Source organism: Gekko japonicus, unplaced genomic scaffold, assembly GCF_001447785.1.
Source record: "Gekko japonicus isolate JY-2015 unplaced genomic scaffold, Gekko_japonicus_V1.1 scaffold387, whole genome shotgun sequence".
NCBI lineage: Eukaryota > Metazoa > Chordata > Lepidosauria > Squamata > Gekkonidae > Gekko > Gekko japonicus.
In genome coordinates, this window is record NW_015170900.1 from 982,553 (window position 1) to 1,008,656 (window position 26,104).

Sequence of the window (26,104 nt, forward strand, 5' to 3'; positions counted from 1 at the left end):
CCTTTGCGCGCCCTTATTCAGCAAGGAGGAGGCAGGAGAAGAGGGAGGGTAATTTGCTTCCTCCCTGCCTCTCCCCACCCCTGCCTACCTGGGGCCAGGGAGGGCCTTCGCGGGGCTTCCTTGCACTCCCGCCGGCCTTGCAGGTCCACAGCCGGGCCCCTCATGGGGCTCGGCAGTGGAGCTGCAAGGCTGGCGGTGGCGGCCGGGACCGTTGGGGGCGGGGTGTGTGGCCTTATGACACACTTCCGGTGATGTCAGGGGGTGTGGCATATGCTAATGAGTTATGCTAATGAGTTCCCCTAGCTCTTTTTCTACGAAATGACCCCTGCCAGGTTCAATGCTCAGCATATCTAGCATATCTAATTTCTACTCAAGACCCCAAAGAGCTGCTGCCTGTCAGTGCAGACAATACAGATTTTGACAGACCAGTGGTATGCTGCGGTGGACATTAGAATACTCCATGTGCTCCACCCAAGCTGCATATCTCCGTGGACTGAATAAAACATGCCAGTGCCTACTTCGGCTGATTGCTGTTCACAAACTAACTCAACATATACTTTACTTCTGCCCTGTTAAGGCCATACAGCTTGACATACGAGACTCCCTTTTGAATTCTTTTCTTTGCGGTTACAGTTAATGTATAAAGGATCTGTCATGTAGCTGTAATTGAAGACTTCAGCTAGATCACAGGTTGGAATTGTTCAGGTTTTTAAAAGAAGATATTAAGACATCGTATCTTTTCTAATGTGTTAACTCCAAGTTTTAAATCTCATTTTATGACAGGATTAACAGTGCCATTCTAAGAAGAGTTACACTCTTTTGAGCTCACTGACTTCAACTCTTCTTAGGACTGCACTATAAATCTCCCTACGTAATATGCAAAGTCTAGAAAGGCAGTCAAATTCACAGTCATGTTCTTCGTACGCAATTTTGCCACGTTCTGTCTGTTTTTTATTCTTAAGTAATATGCACAGAGGGAGCTGCGGTAGCTCAAGTGGTTAAGACACTGAACTGCAGGCTGTGGAAGGTCGGGAGTTCACCAGTTCAAGACCTGAGTGTGCCGCATGACGGAGTGAGCTCCCGTCTCTAGTTCCAGGTCCTGCCAACCTAGCAGTTCGAAAGCAAGAAATTGCAAGTAGATAAATAGGTACCACTTTGGTGGGAAGGTGACAGCGTTCCGTGCGCCTTGGTGTTTAGTCATGCCGGCCACATGACCACGGAAATGTCTTCGGACAGCGCTGGCCCTTCGGATTTGAAACGGAGATGAGCACCGCAACCCTAGAGTCGGACTCGACTGGCTTTCGAGCAAGGGAACCTTTACCTTTTAATATGCACAGATCCATGTGTTTCCCTTCACTTTGCTCTCTGAAGCAAATGAAAGAAGAGCAAATCTCATTTCTGATATATGTTCTACAACTTCACGGCTTCTGGCAAAAACACCTGGGATACCTCCCCACCCTCCAGTAAGTAACTGGAGGTTTCATACTCATGATTTAAAATGTTCATATTTCACAGCATACTGCTGAGCTAAAGATATCCCATTTTAACAACCTGGATGCCTGGTCAGTTGTTGGCAATGCTAATTGAAGGGCACTCTGTAAACCCCCACCTTGAAGGGCACTCTGTAAACCTTGCGGGGGATCCCCTGGTTTCAGGGGCTTCTCCCTGCCACCAATCAGCTGGCCTGTGGGGTAGGCCCCGCCCCAAAAAGGGAACACTGCCACACAACGTCCCTCCCCCCCCAAAAAAATACCCCCCAAATCCCCCTGCTGGAGCAGTGAGGGGACCTGGCAACCCTACCCCCGCCCCAAATTCCAGTTTGCAAAAAAGTCATTACAACTAACACACAGTTGCCTCTAGTCTTAAAAAAAAAAATGGCGATGGCATAATGGGACTTAAAATAACATATGAACACCATTCTGCAGGATTTTAGCAGAAAATGTGGCCATTTCTTCTATTAAGTTAGGAAATGTATGAAAATCAAGATGAGGATCTATATACCTAAGACCTGTATTAAGAATGCTGAACCCATAGTTACTTATCTTTCCAGGTGACATGAGGTCATGCATCAACTTCAATCTGTTATTGTGCACCTAATGGTGAAAAAGCTTCTCAGTCTCACCTACCATGACCTTCGGGTTTTCTAACCAACTAGAAGACATTCACGTCAAGCCATTTATAGACGTTATTAAGTGGGTTACATTGGAAGATGTTCACGTTTTATTGAACTCTGAGGCCTTTAAAAAGAAGGCATACTAGACGTAAGTTCTTGACTGACTGAAGTTCAGTCTTGCTGGAAGGAAGGACAATGCAGAGCTAATAAGCTATGTCACTTATAACCTTCTCTCTATTCAGTGCTTGAGTCACAACAGACTGTTGAGACCATGCTGTTTTACAGTCCTGGTAGCACTTGGCTATTGTTAGTCTGCAGGCTATTAAAATGTTACCTTTTAGGAAAACAAAACATGAATTCAGCTGAAATATTCCCACCATCTATTGTAAACATTTACAGGAAAAAAAGGTAAAGGTAAAGGTTCCCTTGCTCGAAAGCCAGTCGAATCCAACTCTAGGGTTGTGGTGCTCATCTCCGTTTCAAAGCCGAAGAGCCAGCGCTGTCCGAAGACGTTTCCGTGGTCATGCGGCCAGCATGACTAAACACCGAGGCGCACGGAACGCTGTTACCTTCCCACCAAAGTGGTACCTATTTATCTACTTGCAATTTCTTGCTTTCGAACTGCTAGGTTGGCAAGAGCTGGAACTAGAGACGGGAGCTCACTCCGTCATGCAGCACACTCAGGTCTCGAACTGCTGAACTACCGACCTTCCACAGCCTGCAGTTCAGCGTCTTAACCACTTGAGCCACCGCAGCTCCTTATTTACAGAAAAGGGCTGCTCAAATTAGTAATCTTTAATATTATACAATTATTTGTTTATTAATTAAAATATTTATATTCCACCTTTCCCTTGGGGCTGCCGATAGCTTACAGTTCCCAAAATTAAAACGTATGTGTTACAGTAATATCCCATTTATTCCCCGCTGCCCAAAAAAATGCCTACAAATTAAACTCTATTAAAAACCCTCACAAATAAAATGATCTTACAGAGCCCCCTAAAATGGCGCCTCCCCAGGTGGAAGCCTTTACAGAGAACGAACAGAGTCTAGTAGATGCCAAGTGGGCTACTTGAAGTGAGGGAACAACTAGAAAGTGATAACCAGACCATCATAGTTGGAATATGAGGATATATGGAGAGAGACCATCTTTCAGATATGTGGGCCCTAGGCCATGAGTAATTTTTAGGATGTAATCACTTCTGGACTAGGGCTAGGAAATGAACTGGAAGCAAGTTTAGCTATGTTAAAATAGACCATGCGTGTTTCCATCAGCTAGACCCTGACAGTAATCTGGCTACCACATTCTTAACCATTTGTAGTTTCTGAACTGTATTCAAGAGCAGGCCAACGTAAATCACAGTTGTAGTAGTACAACTGTGAAGTTATAAAAGTATGGATTAGTGTGGCTAAGTCATCTAAGTCTATGAAAGGGGAGAGTTGATTAACCATAAACAGCTGATAGAAGGCACTTTGACCACTGCACCATACTGCTTTTCAAGCAACAAAGAGGCTTGATTTTACATTCTGCCAAACCAGATGCAGTTCACCGAAGACAGTCTCTAAAATTACATTTTCAGGCTTCTGCACAGTTGAAATGGGTTATTTTTAAGGACGTACAAATATGCTATTTTTATTCTTTTTTGTTTTAATATGTTCTCATTGGGAGACGTTTGGTTTCGTCCTTTTTTTGTTCTTCCTGATTGATTTGTTTCATGCATGCCATTTGTATACATTTTTAAACCGCTTTTGCAAAAAAATTAAAAGATAATAAAATTCCATAAACTAAATGGTAAACATTTGACACAAGGAAAGTGAATTAACGCTTACAGGTATGATCCATGCAAGGGAGAGGCAAAATTGGGGGGAGAGGAGCATTTTCAAGATAAAATGGCAGAGTTGCGAAATTTAGTAGCATCCCTAGTTATATTTTGATAGCACTGCCCAGATTATTTTTTATTTTTTATTTTATTTTTTATCTCACCCTTCCTGCAAGTGGGCTCAGGGCAGCTCACAAAAATTAATACAATCTTAAAATAAGTCAATCGAACGGTAAATAACAATATTGAATTGATACAATAAAACCAATTTAAAACATTTAGAGTGGGCAGTGCAGTACATTCAGTTTCAGTTCTTACAGCCAGGAAATGAGTGGGCAAGCGCCGAGCTATAGTGGTCTCATGCAGCAGCAATAATAATTATTACCGGGACTCTTATGTGATATAGACTTGATAGTTACTTTTCCTGTATGGGATAAAAGAGAGATATCCATTGTGATCATGTTCTCTTGGGTCGTAGTATTTTGAGGTAAACTCACTGGAACTTGCTCTGGTGCTAACAAGGATTGTTTTTTTGTGAGGAGCGAGGCATATATTGATTTATTACATTAATATACCAACTGTCCGCCATTACAGAATTCAAGGTGACACACACAGTGGTTTCCAGGAGGTCTTTTATTAAGGCACTTACAAGATCCAGGTCTACTTAGCTTCAGTAAGATTATTATATCGGGTACCTTCTAACTATACTTTTGTCCTGGCGTTGTGATGAGATTAGGACTGCGCTGAATGTTCGGTCTCAAATGGGTAGAACTAAAGAGGGCAACATTGTTCCTAATGCCTTTTGCTGTGGTGAGATTTTGCCCAAACATATTTTCCTTTAAGAGCAAGCCAATCATCATGCATCGAGTCAGATTTGGCTATGTGACCTTACTGATGATAAATATAGTTAATTCAAAGAGAAAGCAAAAGACTTTTCATGGCTTGAAATATCTTCAGCAAAAAGACTTCTTCTGCATGCCACCTTTCCAGCACAGCTCTAGATTAAATGGTTCATTAACTCAGTAATATTTGGCTCAGTCATCTCTTGATGAAAGCAGATACAGCATACATGGAGTATATTTAATTTTTTAAAATCTGGAATGTGATTTCAAATTGCATTTCTTAAATGCTGGTGTTTACATCATTCACATATTTACACAACTGAAGGGTGTAACTACAGTTGAATCTACACACAAGTAATTAAAAAGTGAGGGGGTCAAATTGCGGTTTCAGTAGTGCTAGTCCAGTTCTGACCTTTCATCATGCTGGCTTATAATTATCCATATATCTCATTCTGAATATGGCCATTGAATGTGGATAAAAAAATCTACACCATAGGGCAATATACAGAGAAAAGGGATTTCCCCCTGGGTTTGCAGAAAAATCTCCCCAAAATGATAAGGGGAGGTTAAAATCCCCCCCCAAAAAATGGACAATCTCATGAAACCTCATGAGATCATGGTATGGAGTTGCCTAGCAACCCCACCAAAACAGTAGGCTGTTGTCCTGGAAAGGCACTGAAAATAATGATTAGAAGGTGAGAAAGAAACCAAAAGTGACGAGGCGATAAGAAAAGGGGGAGTGAAAAGAGGCAAGGGGATGAGGAAAGGAGAAGCAAAAAAAGTAGGGGGCAGTGTGGAGTAGATGCAATTCTCTACAAATTCTGTGGGTCCCCTCCCCACTTGTTATAAGGAAATCCCCTCTCAGAAATTATAAACTATTGGTTGAATTCAGTGGAAACGTCAGGTTGACAGAAGGGAGGACAATCTCCACGCCCGCTACAGACTTCCAGCTTCCTTCAAGCTGCTTGTCGGGGGTCCCCTGATTCCCCTTAGAGCAGCATTTCTGAGGCAACTGTGGGCAGCAGTGGGAAATCCCTTCTGAAAGCAAAATTTTTTGAATTGGATTCAACCCATATTTCCTTGCCAAAAGGCCAACCCAAACCTACTTATTTTAAAACACATGATACAGCCTATTAGCTATTCTGCTCGTCAGCTTATAAATAAAAATAATAATAATAATCAATTAAAAATTAAAGTTAATATAAAATATTTAAAAGTGTGGCTGCCCAGCTAAACTGTTCTCAGGTAATTCATCAAAACCCATCTAGTAAATTTCCCAGAAAGGAAGGGCTTTAGAAGAGCCCCCGAAACTGGTAGGGAGACAGCCAGGTAGGGGTCACTAGGAAGACGTTCAGAGACATGGGCAAGTATTCCAGAAGCCCTTGATGTTACGAGTAGCAAGCAAACTCTGTGCAAGTAGGCATATGTTGTAACAGCCTTTTCCAAAACTCTTAAAAGCAGAATCAGGGACATACTAGAGGCTCAGGAACAAAGTACCCCAGAAACAAGCTAGCAGTCTCAAGACGCAAAACATACTGTGCGAATCTGCTCTCGTGGCGTTTGCATCCAGCAAAATGACGACATTCTTTAATGGCATCTCAGTACTGCAAGAATCAAGCACCAAGCACTGCCTGACAGTAAACCACAGCATTAGAGTAATCTTCATTACCTTCCTATTTCCAGCCTCCTCGGATGGTCCCTAACAAACAGCATGCACTTTCAAGAAGCATTCTGTGATCAGCCACACGTAAAAAGAACTTTTTCCCCCCTTTCCAAAACACAAGCTAGCCAGCCTCCTTTCCTATGCTCACAGCTAGGAGAGAGTCTTCCCCTCATGTAGCCATTTCAACGTGTTCCTGACTTTTTTTTTTAAAGAACTGATAGAATATATTTAGCCCTTTCTACCAATCTAAAGGGAAGTTCACCTAGGTGTAGGAATCCATGCCCTTCTATGAGAAGCTTGCCGGAGCGTCGCCATGGCAACACAAGAGGCCTGGAATGGTTACCCCAAATGTCAGCGTGCTTTTAAACATTGTTTTATTTCTATGAATTTCAACAACAAATCAACACTGAACAAATGTCACCCAGCAGGAAAAGGGTGTACGGAAATATAATCTACACTTGAAGAGTCAGAACGCCCAAGTTCATTTGCTTTTTGCTTCTTGCTTCTATCAAGTTGTCTGCAAATGCCTTTTGGGGAGCAGGGGGGTACTACAGAGTGGCAAGACATGCTGGATCTTAACCAAAGAAGTTCCTGAAGTAAAACTATCCAAATTATTGAGAAGAGGTTAAACCAGGGGTCATTTCGTAGAAAAAGAGGTGCAGGATCTCATTAGCATAACTCATTAGCATAACTTATTTGCATATGCCACACACCCTGACATCACCGGAAGTGTGTCAGAAGGCAACACCCACCGCTCAGGCTCCACTGGACTGTTTTGGATTGCTAGCTTGGGGGGGGGGAGTGCAGATCTGTCCTCACAGAGGAGGGAGTGCTTGTACCTGAATAAAAGTTGGTCTTAAAGGTGCCACTGGACTGTCTTGGACCGGGGGGGGGCTCTGCAATTTACCTGCCTGCTTCTTGCTCTGACTGAGGGCTGCTGGGAGCAGAGGGCGGGGCTTGTTGCATGTGCCCGCCCCCTGGGCTCTTTACTGCCGGAGCTCCGCTCCTGTGCGCTTCTGCAGGAAATGACCCCTGGGTTAAACTAAATAACTGTCAATTTGCTGTCCTATACTGATACTGGTAAGTATCAGCTTGGAACCAAAGAGTCAGCACGATGTCATGGTTAGAGTGCAACCGTCTGGTATATTCAGGTTCAAATCCCTGCTCTACCATGGAAGCTTTTTGGTTGTCTGTGGGTTACTCACTCTCTCTGTCAGCCTATGAATGAGATTAACTAAAACAAAAGTCCTAGAACTTGGCCTCATGATGGGCTTTCAGTTCTCTACAAAGAGTATTAATTTAATGCTTAAATAAGTATGGAATTTATGCCCAGATGACTTTAAAAGAAATCCTTCAGCATTAACTGTTCTCAGAAAACTCAATGAACCTAGACAATAGGGTTTATATCTGTTATTATGAAGCACAATTGACAACAAATGGTACTCCATAATCAAATACTACTATTTCAATAAAACTGTCTCCAATCATCCACCAAGGTAAACAGAAAAAAGTATCCACTATAGCCTGCTGAAAAATTAAGGTCCCAGATTGCAACTGACAAAGTAGCAATTTATGTCTGTTCCGGAGGGAAATAAGAAGAGGAACAAAGGTTCAAAGTATTAAATGAACATCCACAGATGTTCCCAGTAGAGCAGAAAAAGAATTTAGAATTTTGTTCACTGATCAATAGCTAACGGCACAAGATTATGAAAGTGAAGATCAGGAAATCTAATTTCATTTTTAAAAAATCAAGCAGAAGTGATTCCAACAAATAAAAACTGTACTCCAGTTGTTATTTCTTTGGAGCTCCTTTAATTACTGTACTGGGGGGAAGGGCAGGTTCTTAATACTTAACGATAATCAGTACTCAAGATTATACTATATCTGTGGGCACAAATATGACAACAGTGACAAAATTCTGAATCCAGTGGGGGGGGGTAGGGAACTTGGCCACCTCGGACATTCTACAGCTGATGCTAACATCACCAAGACACATTCAATGGAGGTTCCAGTGTGAAATTGTCCCGGCCCTGGCTGGGAGCTCTCAGACCTGGAGGAACGCAGCAAGGGAACGGTCGCCCAAGGGCCCCCCCCAACACACAACTCACCCTGCCAGGCAGAGAGGACGGTGACGAGCACGGCACAGCAGCAAGTGGATGGAGGGCAGGCACGGAGGCGCCCCGGGAGTGCAGCAAGGGCCAGGAGGCGGTCCCAAAGGAGCAACATGAGCCGCGGTGATGAGTCACGGCCACCGGGTGAGCCCGGCTCGTCCTACGACCCGCGGGGTGGAAGTAGGCCAGACGGGCCCAGGGGGCGACAGAGCAGGCAACCGAAGAAGCCGGAATAGCCGTGGGAGGAGCAGCACAGCAAGACCTGGCCCCGGAGCACGGGAGAGGGGCGGAGCCATGGGCCACGGCATCTAAGCCTTTACAAGGGGGTAGGGACGGAGTAGGGAAGGAACAAGGGGCCGAGGGTCTAATAAAAGAAGGAGTGGAGGCGGCCGATGAGGAGGGCTGGGCTGGCTACAGCTGATGGCCGATGAGGAGGGCTGGGCTAGCTACAGCTGCAGCTACTAGAGAGAAGGGAGCATAGCTGGACCGAGTGAATGGTCAAAGGCCAGATACCTAGGGTGGGAAGAGTGGTGAGGCAACCCTCTGAAGGTCTCATCATCTGAGGCAATTACTCCCTCCTTCCTTGGAACCACCCCTCAGCTCTTAGTTCCCCAACAGAGGAGGAAGATGCCACATGGTGGTCAGAGTACTCCAGGCTAACTCTCATCCGATGACAGAATGGCGATGGGCGGCTCACCGCTAGGGGGACTCGGGGTGCATGACAGAAATTGATGATCTAAAATTGAGAGGCACACGGGACTCCATTCAGCTTCTGGGTGAGATTCTCACACCCACATGGTGGTCAGAGTACTCCAGGCTAACTCTCATCCGATGACGGAATGGCGATGGGCGGCTCACCGCTAGGGGGACTCGGGGTGCATGACAGAAATTGATGATCTAAAATTGAGAGGCACACGGGACTCCATTCAGCTTCTGGGTGAGATTCTCACATAGAAACACACACACACATAGTAATTTCTCATAAGAACATAAGAGAAGCCAATGTTGGATCAGGTCAATGGCCCATCCACTCTGTCACACAGTGGCCAAAAATACCAGGTGCCATCAGGAGGTCCATCAGTAGGACCAAGATGCTAGAAGCACTCCCACCGTTGCCCCCCCCAGCACCAAAAATACAGAGCATCACTTGCCCCAGAGTTCCTACCTATACCTTATGGCTAATAGCCCTCAGCCTTCGTTTCTCCAAGCTAAAGAGCTCCAAGCGCTTTAACCTTTCTTCATAGGGAAAGTGTTCCAACCCTTCTATCATTCTAGTTGCCCTTTTCTACACTTTTCCAATGCTATAATATCCTTTTTGAGGTGTGGTGACCAGAACTGTACACAGTATTCCAAATGAGGTTGCACCATTGATTTATACAGGGGTATTATGATACTGGCTGATTTATTTTCAATTCCTTTCCTAATAATCCCCAGCATAGCATTGGCCTTTTTTATTGCAGTCGCACACTGTCTTGACATTTTCATTGAGTTATTTACGACAACCCCAAGATCTCTCTCTTGGTCAGTCTCTGCCAGTTCGGACCCCATCAACGTGTATTTATAGTTGGGATTTTTGGCTCCAATGTGCATCACTTTGCCCTTGGCCACATTGAACCCCATTTGCCATGTTGATGCCCACTCGCCCATCCTCAACAGATCCCTTTGGAGTGCCTCACAATCCTCTCTGGTTCTCACCACCCTGAACAACTTTGTGTTATCTGCAAATTTAGCTACCTCACTGCCTACTCCCAACTCCAAATCATTAATGAACAAGTTAAAAATCATCGGACCGAGTACTGATCCCTGTGGTACCCTACCACTTAGGAGCCTTTGATGAGGAACTTTATCAAAAGCTTTCTGGAAGTCAAGGTAAACATCATCTATTTGGGTTTGTTCACTCAAAGAACACTAACAGGTTAGTGAGACAAGATCTTCCCTTACAGAACCCATGCTGAGTCTGCCTCAATAGGTTTTGTTCATCAATGTGCCTACTAATTCTTTCCTTAATAACAGTTTCCATCAACTTACCCAGTATTGGCATCAGACTGACTGGTCTGTAATTTCCCGGATCTCCTCTGGAACCCTTTTTAAAGATGGGAGTGACATTAGCTACCTTACAGTCCTCAGGAATGGAAGCAGATTTTAATGAAAGATTACATATTTTTGTCAGGAGAGCCAGAAGTTCACATTTGAGTTCTTTGAGAACTCTCGGATGTATGCCATCCGGGCCTGGTGATTTATCCGTTTTTAAGCTATCAGTCGTAGGACCTCCTCTGTCGTCACCTCAATCTGACTCAGGTCTTTCAATACCCCTCCCAAAATCAGCAGTTCCGGAGTGGGCAAGCACTTCTCATCTTCCACGGTGAAGACAGAGGCAAAAAATGCATTCAGCTTCTCAGCCATTTCCCTATCATCCTTCAGTACTCCTTTTACCCCTTGGTCATCCAAGGGCCCCACTGCCTCCCTGGCTGGTTTCTCGCTTCTAATGTATTTGAAGAAAGTTTTATTGTTGGTCTTTATGCTTTTTTTGCTATATGCTCCTTATATTCCCTTTTTGCCTGCCTGCTCGCAGACTTGCATTTTATTTGCCACAGCCTGTGTCCCCTTTTATCAAACTCACTGAGACTAGCTTTCTACCACTTAAAGGAATCCTTCTTGCCTTTCTCTTCCAGTATTAAATCAGCATAACAAGAAAAAACAGTGTTTGTGATGAAGAACTGTTGCTGCAGCAACACTTTCAAAAGAGTTACACTGTGCATCAAGGTGGATAAAAACAGATTTTTCAATCATATTTAAAAAGCCTAGTTTCACCTTTAATATGAAATCTGAACTTAATTTAAATATTAAATATTTTCAGCAAAATGCCATGCATATCTTCCCTGCAGTAAGTCCCATTATGTTCAGTAGGCTTTACTGTTTATATGATTACATCCCGTAATCTCTCAACACAGAAATAACAGTCTTCTGAGGAATTTATGAAAAGCTGTTTTTCTTTTTTTCTTTTCTTTTTTTAAATGAGGAAAACATTGCTAAACGGTCTTCATGAAAACTTGAGACACCTTCTGCTGTGTTTGGTGCATCGCAGTCATTTGCTCCACAGTACACAAACGTTTCCCCCCTCTCTGTCCATAGACACAGATATAGGCCAAATTGATAGAAACTGAGATAGATTATACAGAATCATACAATCACAGAGTTGGAAGGGGCCATACAGGCCACCTAGTCCAACCCCCTGCTCAATGCAGGACCAGCCTAGAGCATCCCTGACAAGTGTTTGCCCAGCGGCTGCTTAAAGACTGCCAGTGAGAGGGAGCTCACCACCTTCCTAGGCAACTGATTCCACTGTTGTACAACCCTCTTCTCAAATCCTTCATTCTTTAATCATAAACATTCTCAAATCCTTCAGCCTTTAATCATAAGGCTTGGTCTCCAGGCCCCCGATCATCCTCATCACTCTCCTCTGCACATGCTCCATTCTGTCCACATCCTTTTTGCAGTGAGGCCTCCAGGATTGCACACAATACTCCAGGTGTGGTCTGACCAATGCAGTGTACAGAGGAACTATTACATCTTGTGATCTGGATGTTATGCCTCCGTTAATACACCCCAAAAATCACATTTGCCTTTTTTGTCGCCGCATCACACTGGGTGCTCATATTTAACTTATGGTCCACCCATACCCCCACATCTTGTTCACACACACTGCTACCCAGAAGTGTATCCCCCATCCAGTACGCATGTTACTCATTTTTGTTACCCAGGTGTAGAACTCAGCACTTATCCTTGTTAAATTGCATTGTTGTTCTTGTTCACATCCACCCACTTTTCCAGCGTGTTCAGATCTCATTGAATTATATTTCTACTGGTGTGTTTGCTGCTCCTCCCAATTTGGCATTATCTGCAAATTTAATGAGTAGCCCCTCCACACCCTCATCCAGATTATTTATAAACATATTGAAAAGTACCAGGCCCAGAATCGAGCCCTATGGCACCCCACTGGGCACCTCCCTCCATTCAGATGAAATGCCATTGACAACTACTCTCTGAGTCTGGTTCTCCAACTAGTTCCCTATCCACCCTACTATCCTAGAGTCCAGTCCACAGTCCCCTAGTTTATCCATCAGAACATGGTGAACCCTGTCAAAAGCTTTACTGAAATCCAGGTAAACAACATCAACAGCATTCCCTTGATCCAGTAAGCTCATCACTCGATCAAAGAAGGAAATGAGGTTGGTATAAGTAGTCTTTTTCCCCCCTGGACTTCAGTTTTGTTACATCAGACTAACACAATTTGTGTAGAAGACTTCTTATAGCATCTGAGTCCACAGCTAGAGCCTCTGCACACTCCTTGTGTTGTGGTCATGATTCTCCCCTAACACATTATTATAACATAGCGGTCCATGTTGTTCATATGATTTACCTGGAAACCCATAACTATTTTTGCAAGTTGCTGCCTGGACTTATATCAAAGCAATAAAGTAATAAAGAAGCAAAATATTCTAAGACTGAGGAATAAAAGAAAACCTTGCACAAAAGACAAAGATGTACAAATAGAGAGGTTAAGTTGAGGAACATATCATAACATTACTTTGGGTTATTACAAACACAAAGACTCTTAATATGCCCTTTGCTGCCACAAACATGGAGGAGGGCAACATAACTCAGAGCAGATACAGAACCAATACATTACTTACCACAGATCACAGGGCCTACACTATTTATTAGTTGTTTGAATCATCCTACTGTGTGCTAAAAAGAAGTTTACCATGCATCAGAAAGAGAAGATGTGCAGTGTGTGAATAACGAAAGCCAGAATTCACGCTCACTGTTTAAAGTACATTAAAGAGTTAACAGTGTATTAGTCACTCACTGTTTGGTCACTTCAGGCATTTTTGGCTGTTCTTTATTCTTCCCTTCAGCAGACGGTTCAATGGGAGTAAGTAGCACTGCAGCACAAGAGACTATAGACTGATGTGAATCTTCCCGGCAAACTGCAAGAATAGCATTTGTTTAGTTACCAGCACATTTATTACTGTTGTTTCCAGACATTATTTGTATTAAAACTAGGGACATTTTGCATCCTATATTTCCTCCAAGAAACTTTGGGTCAAACCAGATGAGATTCCAGGAGATCTATTAAAGATATTTTATCCCAAGGTGCTCAAAGCGGAGTAAATGCTTCTCCATCCCTACTTTTTCATGTATCTAAACCATAATTCTTGGCTACAGACTCTCCTTTCCCAGAGCAAATCTAGTACAGGTACGGTAAACACCAATAATTTTGTGCTGTTACATGAGCCTTCTTCCCATATACATGAACAAAACTCTGGCCCTATCCAATAACTTAAACTGGCCCTAGAGGTAGCCACAAGTATTACTTAAAACGGGTCTGTTTTACCCTTTTATATATTAGGCAGAAAATATGGCTGCCATGAGAACCTTGCTCAGAAATTACAAGAAATGCAGGTACAATCAACGTGATACACTTGGTTTTTTTAAAAAATCTGCATTGAATAATTCTCACGTTACATTCAACACATGTAAACCTCAATGTGTGATACAAACGCAACATTTAGCCAGATACTGGTCCCTGGTTTCAATTACAAAGTGAATGCACAAAGGCTGTTTCTTAAAAACAGATGTATGCAAGTACATATAGCATGAACATGCATTCACTGTAACATCTGAAGTTGACTAAGGACAGTGGTGTTTTGATGGCATTTCCCACAACAAGCCCGTCAACTGTAGACAACACGCATTTGTCCTTAAACATCTGCAAACATGTTAGAAAACACTGTTGATTTTAGGGTTTCCAGGGAAATGTACACAGGTATTTAATGAGATCTTTATTATTTCTTCATGGTGCATTTGTGGTAGGAACGGAAATACAGTGAGATCTCAAATCTTGCCTATGGTGGAACTTCACTTTGGCAGTCTCTCCCCAGGCAGAGTACTTAAGACTGTCACTCATTCTGCATCTAGCATTCACTTCACTGTTTTACCAAACCCAGGTTGGAACAGAAATTCCTCTCTGCATTGCATGCCATTTTCATTTTCTTTGATTGTCGGATTTTATGCTAGCCTCCACACTGCATGCTGATTTCACTTCCTTTGATATCTTGGTTTTATGGTACTGTCTGCATAGATTTATGGCCGTTCAGCGGTGACTCTGCAGTTAGTATGGCTTGGCCTGGAGTATTTGAATGTAGTTTTGAGCCACATCTTTTTCTGTCCCATTGTAGGTTTGGTAAAACAATGGAACTCTTAGAGTTTTGACTCAAAACGCACTGCAGAGCCCAACAGAGAGCCCTAAAAATGTAAATACACGCACACACAATATAGTATTCTAAACTGACTCTCTGTTTAGATTTTGGCCTTTCAAAAGGAGCAAATGAAATGATGACAGTAATCAATAGTACAACAATTGGTACAAAAGTTTTGTTCTTCAGACCATTACTTAAAAGAATGTGATTACAGAGGACAATGGCCCCCAAAGGCTTAGTTGTTATAAATCTGCAATTAAGTCCCAGGCCAGGGTATTTAAACACTGCAAAGCCACTATCAGAAAACAGTAATTACTGTAATAGGACCATTACTGGCAAATGAATTACATTCTACCAAGCATTGTTTCTTTTTCACCTTTTTTAAAACAATAGTCACAAAGGATGCAGTTAGATATGCTTTGTGTTATCAAGAAAGGATTTCAATGGAGAAGACTAATGTTGAGTACATAATTGCTGGAGATATCAGTTCTGAAGAGGTTTTCGATTCTTTGAATGCAATGATATTAAAAAAATAGCAGCAGCCCAGTCATTATGGAGAAATCCATAAAGAAAACAGTTTCCTAAGACCCTACTTTGTTTACAAAAGCCCTTGAATGTGTAAGGAGGCTTATAATTCTCACTATTCCCCTTCCAGACCACTCTGCATGTTTTCATAACTTTCATTCTCAAAAGCTTGGTGACATATTAAATTGTTACATTGCTACATTTGCAGGTAAAAATGAAAAACAAGACCCACCTAAAAAAAAACAAACACTACCACTGTGTTTCAATGACATTCATGTCACAACCAAGAAACACATACCTCCAGTGGATTGTTAAAATTCATGAACCCAATGTTACTAGCAAGATCCTTTTTGCAATTACTCAAATTAAAACAATATTTTAACATCCCCAAGAGCTATTGGGGATGTTAACAAGTTCTGTGGTATAAAACAAGCACACAAACATACAACATACACTGCTGTTGGATACTGCTGTGATTTTCTATTTTTAAAGAGGGTGGATTCTACCTTGGATTGGGTACATATAGAACAGAGTTTCATTTGCCAAAAAATATTACTTGAAATCTTTTGAAACAATCCAAAAGAAAGGCCAAATACCACAGATGACAACATATTCCTATCAAATTAACTTCAACTATGGATGATTGGCATAGCAAACTAGCACCCTCAATATCTCCACTTTCTACTTTCATTGGTCAATCTTGCTTCAAACCAGAGTTGCAGGCACAATCATACTGGGGAAAGGAAACTGAGGAAATGATCCATGATCCTTGTGTCCAAAGATTACCAGTTCTATTCCATGGTTATTTCATATATAATGTCTGAAATAACAAACACAGGCACTGTTCATCATAGTTCCCTCTAAGCTGAGTTGGTAAAATAACAAACACAGGCACTGTTCATAACTATGGCTAGCCTACTCGCATCAGATCTCAGTAGCTAAGCAAGGTTGGCCCTGGGTAGCACTTGCATGGGTGACCACCAAAGAAGTCCAGAGTCCCTACACTAGGGCTGCCAAGTGGGGATGGGGGCGGGGAAACCTCCGCTTTGGAGGCTACATTATTTCTGAGTGTTTTCTGAGCGGCGGAATCGGGCCCCGGGGGGAACTCTTTCATACCTATGGCTAGCCTGCTCTCATATGGTTCCCCCCCGACGATCTGGGGCACGCCCCCAACGTAAGCGACGTAGCACGTCACTTCCTGTGACGTGCTGCCAGCACGCACGCACGTGTCCCTCATGAGCTCCCGGAGCCTGGCAAGGCTCCCCCTCTACAAACGGTATGTACACTTGGCAACCCTACCCTACACAGAGGCAATCAATGGCAAACCACCTCTGAAAGTTTCCTGCCTTGAAACCCCTACAGGGTCACCATAAATCAACTGGGACTTGACGCAGTAGCAAATGTGAATATTTCATACACTGCAACTGAGTGGCCTTCTTCACTTCATCCCTGGGCTCCAGTACAAGATGAGAATTTGGCATGAAACTATCAAGTGATCCGGTCATTAAGTAATGGAGCTTAGTATGGAACATATTATTAAGGAGTTGGTTCATTCTGAATTAATGTGGTGCCCATGTTTGTGGTCTGGCAAAGGAGAAAGGCAACTCTGATTACTTTTCATCAAGCTATTATTATGCAGGGATAATGTCATAGTTTAATGTTTCCAGCATCATTGTCTGTGACTTGTTTTGTGACCTGCTCGTTGGTAAAAAGGCATTTTTTGCGAGCAAGTTATGAGCTTCTGTGCTAGATTATAGATCTGAACCACAACTATCACAGATAATTCTGCCAAATTGCAGTAGGTGTCATAATTCCATAGCATGACTTATCCATTAGCAAATAAAAAAGGATCTCACTCATTTCATTTAAGGTTAAAAATCAAGCCGGCCTAAATAAAAGCAGTGATTTATTTCACAAAGAAGCTATTTAAAATGCCAATAAAAACATGCATTTTATCAGGCATATTCATCAATCCCTCACAGTCAGGGATGTCAAGGATGGCAGTGTTTTCAAACTCTTCCTTTGCCCTTCATTATCCTTGGGTAAAGATCTGAGCTTTTGCGTGTTATTCAGGACCTTCCTGTAGCTGTGCCTAAAAGCTGATGGAAAATGTTATGGCTCTCTGGAGCTCACAAGACGTGAAGAAGTCAACAAATGAAGAGAGGGAAAGAATTCAGTGGTTCCTCCCTGCTCTTAACCAAATGGGCAGGCATGAGCCCCCTCCTTCAGGCAGTCACTGGAATGTAGGCACATCACCTATTTACGCAGAATGCATATAAGCTCTGTCCGCATGACTGGGAACATTTGCAGGTTCATTTTCCATAAGCAGCTTCACCCTGCCGACACTCCAGACATCATGTGTAATCTGACGGGCATGGCCATTGCACTTGTTCCAACGTACCCTCTACATATGTTGGCCTCTTCTCACATCAATTGTCTGTTCATGGGTTTACAGTGAAGGGATTTGTGATGGACAGGTTAGGTTCTGCCTCTCCCTAAGAGAAACCCATGGGAGCTGACAGAATGTCAGTGAGAGACAGTTGGAAAACAGCAGTTGGGAGTCGGCAATTAGAGAGGTAAAGATTTGAGAGTGTGTCTGGCTGAGGGAAGCTGTGATGAAGAGTAGCTTTAAGCTAGATAAAGAGTCTATGCATAACAGAAGATCCCAAATGTTGGAATAGGGGATTTGTAGTGTATTCAAAATGACTTGAATGTATGTATTGGATGTATTGTGAATCATCCCATTGCCACCTCATGTAAAGCTTCATCCTGGGCTAGGATCCTAATGTAACCAATAGGAACACTAGCCCAGGAAGCAATATCCAATCACTATGAAGAAGCTCCCTGAGCGGGAACGTTTGTGATTGGCCTTTAATGGTTCAACCGCATTGGTTGATTATTGTATAGTAGGCGTGGCTATATTAGCCGGGAATGTTTAAATACAGAGCAGCTTCTATGCCAAAGCTGTCTCTGGCTGACTGATGTTGTACCGTGTTGGAAGTGAGTTCGAGTTGAAGAATAAAAGCCGCATTCGTGCTGAATCACTCTCCGACTCTTCGCGACTTAACAAGTCCAAAAGAAATGTTGTAACCTCTCCTGGTCTTTCTTCCCAGTTATGTTCAAACCATAAATAAAAGTTAACTCCTTGTTTGTTTAACCATGTGGGCTGGTTTTCTCAGGGTAAGAACCCCACACACACACAGACACGCTAAGATTTCAGGTGGGGGGGGTATACACACACACATATACATATATTAGGATATGAACAAAGGGTGGCAGCGTGTGAATGGAACTGTGTTTGAGTCCCCAACCCCAATGACTGTGCAGTGTTTGAGTGAGCGGTGATTATTAACGGGGTTCACTGGGCTATTCTCTCTCTTGATGCCCCTGCAAGTGAGAGATGGGATGTGAAAAGGTCATGACTCTCTATAGATTTTAAAAGAGGCAAGAAGGGTAGCAACATGTGACATTATAACCTATCTGCAACCCTAAACCTGTGGGACAGAGGTTGTGGAGGGTAGTAGGCACTGTGTGAATGAGAAAGGTGCATCACAGGGTCTTTGCTATCAAACAAGGTGAGGAACCATCAGCCAGTTCAATAAACAGGAAGTGCTTAAACAGGAACAGCATTAAGCTGCATATTTGGTGAGCCCTTTTAAAAGCCATCCTGATCACAGAGGTAGCTGCAGCTATCTCTAGGAACAAATGAAGCTGCCACATACCGAGTTTACCCATTGGTCTATCCAAATCTGTATTGTCTACTCTAGCTAGATCTCCAGGGTCTCAGATAAGGATCTTACAGATCACCTGCTATCTGACCCTTTTGACAGATGATGCTGGAAACTGACCCTGAGAACTTCTGCATGTAAAGCTGATACTATCCTACTGAGCCACGGGGCTAGTTCACTCTGGAAAACATTATAACGGCTTGATTGTTTGAACCATAGCAAAGAAAGGTGGAGAGGCAAACAGAAAAAGTGATGACCATACAACTAGTTGTAGGGTAGATCAGCTGCAATTTAAGTATACGGTTAAGGTACAACATAAGCAGATCATTTACAAATGCAACAAGCACATGCCCTTAGAAACTTCCCCAAGATGGGTGTGGGAACTCATCTGATTCCTGCAAAAAAAAACAGGACGTTCTGACCCTTGCTAAGTAGATATGACCATAAGCATCAATTCCTAATACACCTCTTTTAAAATCTGTCTTAAGGATTTTTGGGTTGTTCTTGACTTTAAAAAGGAAACAGTGACACTTAGTGGTCAGGCAGGTTCTTTACAGTCACATTATTGGTTTGTAGAGATGGCTGGAATTCAGACCACAGGTAGGCTTAACGTCATGCTCAGAAAGATTCCCGCCCCCCCCCCCCATTTTAATACCCAGCCTGATTAAGAGTTATGGAGAACTGGATAGCTTGCACACAGTTTTGTGTTATTCCAGTCAGTGTTGACTTAAAAAAAATATGACATGGCTTTTGGTTTTGGAATTCAGAGTTACATGGGCATCCCACTACAGTTTTCAGCAAATAAACATTAACTCCTGTTGTGCTAATATGAATTCATGGACTTGGATACCCCCTCACAACTCAAGGAGCCCTGACCTAGCAGAAGAGCTCCTTATACCAGGGGATGATGCCTTACGCTGGGGGAGGTGTTATCATTGGTACAACAGGTCCAATTCATAGTTTCTGAAATCTGTTCTAACTATATTGTCCCATGCCGAAGAAAATTATTATCATTACCTACCACTGAAGGATATGAGGTTATCCTACCAACCCACTACAAGCGTCACCCTAAAGATTATATTTGCCAAGAGGAAAAACATTCCAATATGATCCAGAAATCGAAAAGCCTAGAGGATATTAGAAAGATATGCACTGATTTCAGTGGGCTGTTAATTAAAAGCCCAAATCATGACCAAAAAACAGAGGAAAACATGGGGGCGGGGGAGATAAGGGTAAAGAAGACATGCTACATTTTAAAAGAAAAGCTTTACACCTCTTTTTCAAGACTACTGTAATACAAAAATACAAACATGTATATTAAAATAATTGCTCCTATTGTCATTTTATACAATACATTCTACACAATAAATGCACAACACAATATGAAGTCAACATGTTCACAATAATAACATTTATTTAAAAGCAGTTCATTTCAATATATAGCAGCCCATAATTGTTTATCAAACCATTTTTATCACTAGGTATTTAAGGTTAACGTATATTTTCCCCAAATCATTATTTGGACAATGCTCCTACTGACAGACTATGAATAAAACAAATAAGAGAGAGCTCCTTAACAACACAAAGTTTCCTTACTTTTCCATTCCACCTCTTTACGGAGATAAGAAGAGGAGGAGGACAAGGATGAGGAGGAGATTGGATTTATACCTCACCCTTCACTCAGAGTCTCAGAGTCTCAGAGCGGTTTACAATCTCCTTCCCTTCCTCTCCCCACAACAGACACCCTTTGAGGAAGATGGGGCTGAGAAAGCTCTGACAGAACTTAACTTGAGAGAACAGCTCTGAGAGAACTGTGGCTGCCCAAGGTCACCCAGCTAGCTGCATGTGGAGGAGTGGAGAATCAAACCTGGTTCTCCCAGGTTAGAGTCCATGCTCCTGACCACTACACCAAACTGGCTCTCATTTAGAAAGACAGTCCTGCTTCATACATAATGAAAGATCACTCCTGAGTCAGCCATAGTGGGTTCCACAGTGCCCTGTTGTTGGACCTCCAGAGGGATTCATTGGCCACTTTGTGAGACAGGATGCTGGACTAGGTGGACCACTGGTCTGATCCAGCAGGGCTCTTATGTTCTCAAAGTATTGTTTACGTCCCTGCCTGACTTCCAGTAGAATCCTAAGATACTATTCCTAACTTTCCAGTCTGCCTTTTACATTAACTGTTTACTTCTATTCAGGGCTATTTTGGGGTAGGAACGCACAGGAACGGAATTCCGGCTGACTCCCAAGTTGGCCACGCCCAGCAGGAACTCATTAGCATAATAGGCCACACCCAACAGCAGAAATCCATTAGGATTGGCTACATTAGGGGTGTGTGGCCTAACATGCAAAGGAGTTCCTGCTACAAAAAAAGCCCTGGGTTTTGACAACAAACAAGGTAAACAGAATAACAAGCAAAAGGTGGGTGTGGCTGGATAACCACACTTCTGGTAACATGAGGGTGCGGCCTAATAGGCTAATGAGCTGTGCTGGCAGGGGTGTGGCCTAATATGCTAATGAGTTTCTGGCATTGGGTGTGGCCTATTATGCTAATAAGTTCCTGCTGGGCTTTTTCTACAAAAAGAGCCCTGCTTCCATTTAACTGTGTACCTGTCTCCACCTGGATGGCTAAGCAGTATTGGTATATGGATGGGAGACTACCAAGGAAGTCTAGGGCTGCTACACAGAGGCAGCAATGGAAAACCACCTATGTTCATCTCTTTCCTTGGAAACCCTAAAGGGTTGCCATAAGTCAAATGTGACTCGATGGCACTGTAAACACACAAATGTGTACCACAATAAATTTCTCAGTGGACTTTCCAAAATGTATTAAACGTATATGCACGAGAACAACATTTCCCAAACTTTTTGGGGCCAGCACCCCTTGGTTCTATGAACTCACCCCCAGTGCCCTGCACCCTACAAAAAGCATTATTCAGAATAGCAGTTTACCAAACCACTAAGGAAGATAATAATTCACACCAATAATAATTAATTGCATATTTATTCAAAATCCAATTAAAACTTTTAAGGTTAATTCATTCAACAAAACTGATGAACTTGAGCCAGTGATATCAACTTTTCAGAGTCTGATAGTCATTTAGCAAGAATCTTAGATATCACATTTAGTAACTATCTCTCTGTTCAGTAAATTCTTAAGGCGATGGATGGCCTTCGTGAAGGGATACCAGCTTCCCATTGTCTGGTTTAAAGTCACTTAGCAGGAGTCTTACATCACCATATTTAGTAATCTGGAGTCAATTTCTCTGCTTGGAGAGAAGCAGGATGACCACAATAAACCACATTTCAGCAGATGTTAGCAATGCGACAAGCAGCTGTCTATGGTACAGGATAGTGATCAGAAATTTTGTTCTGTAACCAGAACTGTTATATGATTTCTTAAACTTTGGCTTTGGCTCAGTGTCATTTTGTAGCTCAATTACTTGTTCCTCTACTATCCCAACTTCTTCAGTATCTGAAAATGGATTTATCACCCAATCTAGAATTTCCATCAAAAGAAGATCCTCAAATCACTCAGACACATCTTCACGCAGCATATCTAAATGGTCACAGATCATTTGTAGATCATCATCTTGTACCCCACCTTCCACTTCTAGCCCAGACAGGCTCAGAAACTGGCATCGCCCAGGACATCGCCCAGGACAATAACTCTGTATGAGTAAGGCCTTTGATTAAAGAGGGCTGGGCTACCCTGTCTGCTGTTGTCTCTGCAAGCGAGAGAGAGGATTAGAGGTGTGAAATGGTCATAACCTTCTATATACTTTAAAACAGACAAGTGTGGCAAATATCACATCCTGACCTACATCTATATATCTAATAGCCACGTTGTTCCCTCTGTGCAGATATCTAAATCCGCATATTGTTGTTCCCTCTGTGCAGATATCAAAATCCGCATATCTGGAGTACGTAGGGAGCAAAGAGATTTTCCTGCACACTTTGGAGCACATAGGGGGCAAAGAGATTTTCCTGCACACTTGGGGCACTCTCCAGGTGTGCAGAAAAATCTGAAATGTAGAAAAAAAACTATACGGGGGATACTTAAATCACCCAAAAAGTAAAAGACCACACGTGAGATCTCAAACAAAGCAATAAATATACATATGACCAGCTTGTGCAATTGTGGTACTCCACTGGCATACATCTGTGCATTTACTTTGTACTTCGTTTACTTGCAACCACTCACTCTATCATTTCCCTTGTAGTAAGAAGCCCTCTGTTCCCATAAAAACAGTTGACTGCCATTCACTTTGCATACCGGATATTCTTGCATTCCACCTACCCCTCCAATATACCTTAAAGCCATGGCACCCACTGATGCCTTTTCTGGTGTATTTAGAAAGATGGTATGGCCATGGTTTGCCCAGCAAGGCTTCTGAATGGCTACTGGAGATCTGATTGGCTGTGCAGATTTTTTTTAAAAATGTTGCTTTGGCAGCATCTGCCACCACAGCACAAGGATCTTCCCCCAGTGTGATTGAATGTGAGCGGATGTAGCCATTTTGTGGCAGCTACTGTGTTCCTGTGTCCACCATGTTGTGTCAGAATTCCAAAGGTGCCTGCAGGCTCAAAGAGATTGGAGGGGGGGTTTAGAGCCATATTTGATTCCGTAGCCCTGACCTGGATAGCCCAGGCTAGCCCAATCTCATCAGATCTCAGAAGCTAAGCAGGGTTGGCCCTGGCCAGTATTTGGATGGGAGACCTCCAAGGAATACCAGGATCATGACACAGAGGCAGGCAAAGGCAAACCATCCCTGAATGTCTCTTGCCTTGAAAACCCTACAGGGTCGCCATAAGTCAGCTGTGACTTGACGGCACTTTCTGTCACCATTTGGTTCTGTCTTGAGCTGTATTTGGCTCTAGAGCTATTGGATGCAGCCCCCTTCTATTACTCTTGAGGAATATTATCTAGATGCCAAAGCCTCATTGATAGGAACATTGCAATTGTTAAGGTATTTCCACAATCCAAGAAAAACACCAATATTTATTCAGACACACAGTCCAAATCATTTTCACTAGTAGGGAGGTTTTTAAAAGCGCCTTATAACAGCAGCCAGCACCCCTTTGTGGAGCAAGCCAGACTGCACAGATCAGAAAGATTTGTGGGCTATTCCAGTTCCTCTATCACACTCTCAAAGCAGCAGCCTTGGGTTGGAGATGACTAGAGTGACAACCGGAACACAAGGCACACCAGTATGGGACTTCCCTTTCCATATATTTCAACAATCCTCAGATGAGGGGGAGAAAAAGATGTCCACTGGTAGACAAGAACATTGGTATGCCCGCAAAATGCAATCTAAATTTACTAGCAATGTAATGGCATAGATTAAGCTGCTTCTATATTTTGGAGTGCATGATCACACACATTATTAGAACTTATTTAGGAACATACTACTAATTAGTTCACTAAACCGCTGCTTACAAGAACATAATTTACTTTAATCTCTAGTGTGCAATTACCATCTTTACTGATTGGAATTTAAGAACATGCCTAAAACTGATACTTGACATTTGTCCAAGGAACTGCAGTTTATTAAAAACGCACCCACAAAGGTGCTGCAGCATGTTTCAAATTCTAGGAATGTTCTCTAGCTTTGGTTTTGGAGATTAAAATGGTGCTTTTGAGGTGCGCAGTAGGAATAGAAATATTTTCTGCCAAACCCACCAAATGCGAACATGTTCACCTCACCTTCTTTGATTATGTTCAGTATCCCCTATTTGTTCTTGCTTCCATTTCTGTCCTTCTAGATCAGAGATGTTGAATTAATTTGTTACGAGGGCCGGATCTGACATAAATGTCACTTTGTCAGGCTGGGCCATGTGTGCCATAAAAGGTAACACAAGGTACTGGAGATTTAAGCTTTATAAAAATGATTTCAGATGCTAAATGGCAACAGCAGGCGTGATTGGATTAGGTGTGATATGCAGACAGGTGGAGATACCAGCATTGGTGTGATATACAGAGGCATGGGGAGATCAGCATTAGTAATGAGACAGGAAACCTAGGTTTCAGTTTGGTACAGGAGGATTCAGTCCAGGAGGATGCAAATAATAAATGGAAATAAGTCTGAAGAAGTGAGCAGTGACTCACAAAAGCACATAACTTGCCACAGTTCTGTTAGTTTTTAAAGGTGCTACTGGACTCTTACTCTTTCTACTACTATTAGAAACCGCAACATTTAAAAACCAATGGTTGTTGTTGTTGTTGTTTGTTAGATCGCGCTAACAAAGGACTCTTAGAGTGATTCAGCAAGTGATTCAGCTTTATTGGAAGTAACGAACAAGCACTAAACTCAGTAAGAAACCAGAACAGAAAACAGTGGGAGCTTATGCTCCTTTTAAACATAACCGGGCTAATGTAGCCACGCCTATTTACAAATAACAACCAATGAGATTGCTAGAATAAAGACCAATGGGAGTCTTTCCCTCCTAGGGAATGGTATCGTTCTGATTGGTCGCTGTTACGAAGCGACCAATAGGAAGTTCGCTCAGAGGAGCCCTGGTCTGGCTCGAAGCTTAACACGGGAGTCCTATGAGGTGATTCATGTAATCATTTCAATACATTACAATTCCTCCCCCCTAAGTTAAGCCATCATCCCAATTGTTTTATTATTTACAAACATGCAATCAACCTTTGTACATCAGTTATTCCAACAGTATTTACACTCATAGTCCTTCAGATAAGTCGGCATTTGCCGCGAACGCTGGGACCTGCGGAGCGGTGCAGGCTCCACGGAGCAGACGTCTTTTAATTTCATGGCTGCAGTCACAGTCTGCGGTGATCTGGGATCCCAGGAACATGAAGTCTGTCACTACTTCCACGACTTCCCCTTCTATTTGCCACGGAGTGATTGGGCCGGATGCCATGATCTTCGGGTTTTTGATGTTGAGCTTCAAGTCCAGTTTTGCGCTCTCCTCTTTTACCCTGAGCAAGAGGCTCTTTAGGTCCTCTTCACTTTCTGCCATTAGAGTGGTATCGTCTGCATATCTGAGGTTGTTGATCTTTTCCCCAGCAATCTTAATT

At 42.7% G+C, this 26,104-nt stretch overlaps 1 protein-coding gene across 2 annotated transcripts in view; it reads right to left on the reverse strand.

Annotated features, from left to right (window-relative positions):
- The window catches only part of CCSER1 (coiled-coil serine rich protein 1), a 934,040-nt gene that overhangs the window by 788,271 nt on the left and 119,665 nt on the right, over positions 1-26,104 (reverse strand). For both annotated transcript variants that reach the window (XM_015418598.1, XM_015418599.1), the window contains exon 4: positions 13,417-13,537. In XM_015418598.1, the coding sequence (XP_015274084.1) occupies positions 13,417-13,537 (121 nt within the window). The remainder of the gene's footprint in view (positions 1-13,416; positions 13,538-26,104) is intronic.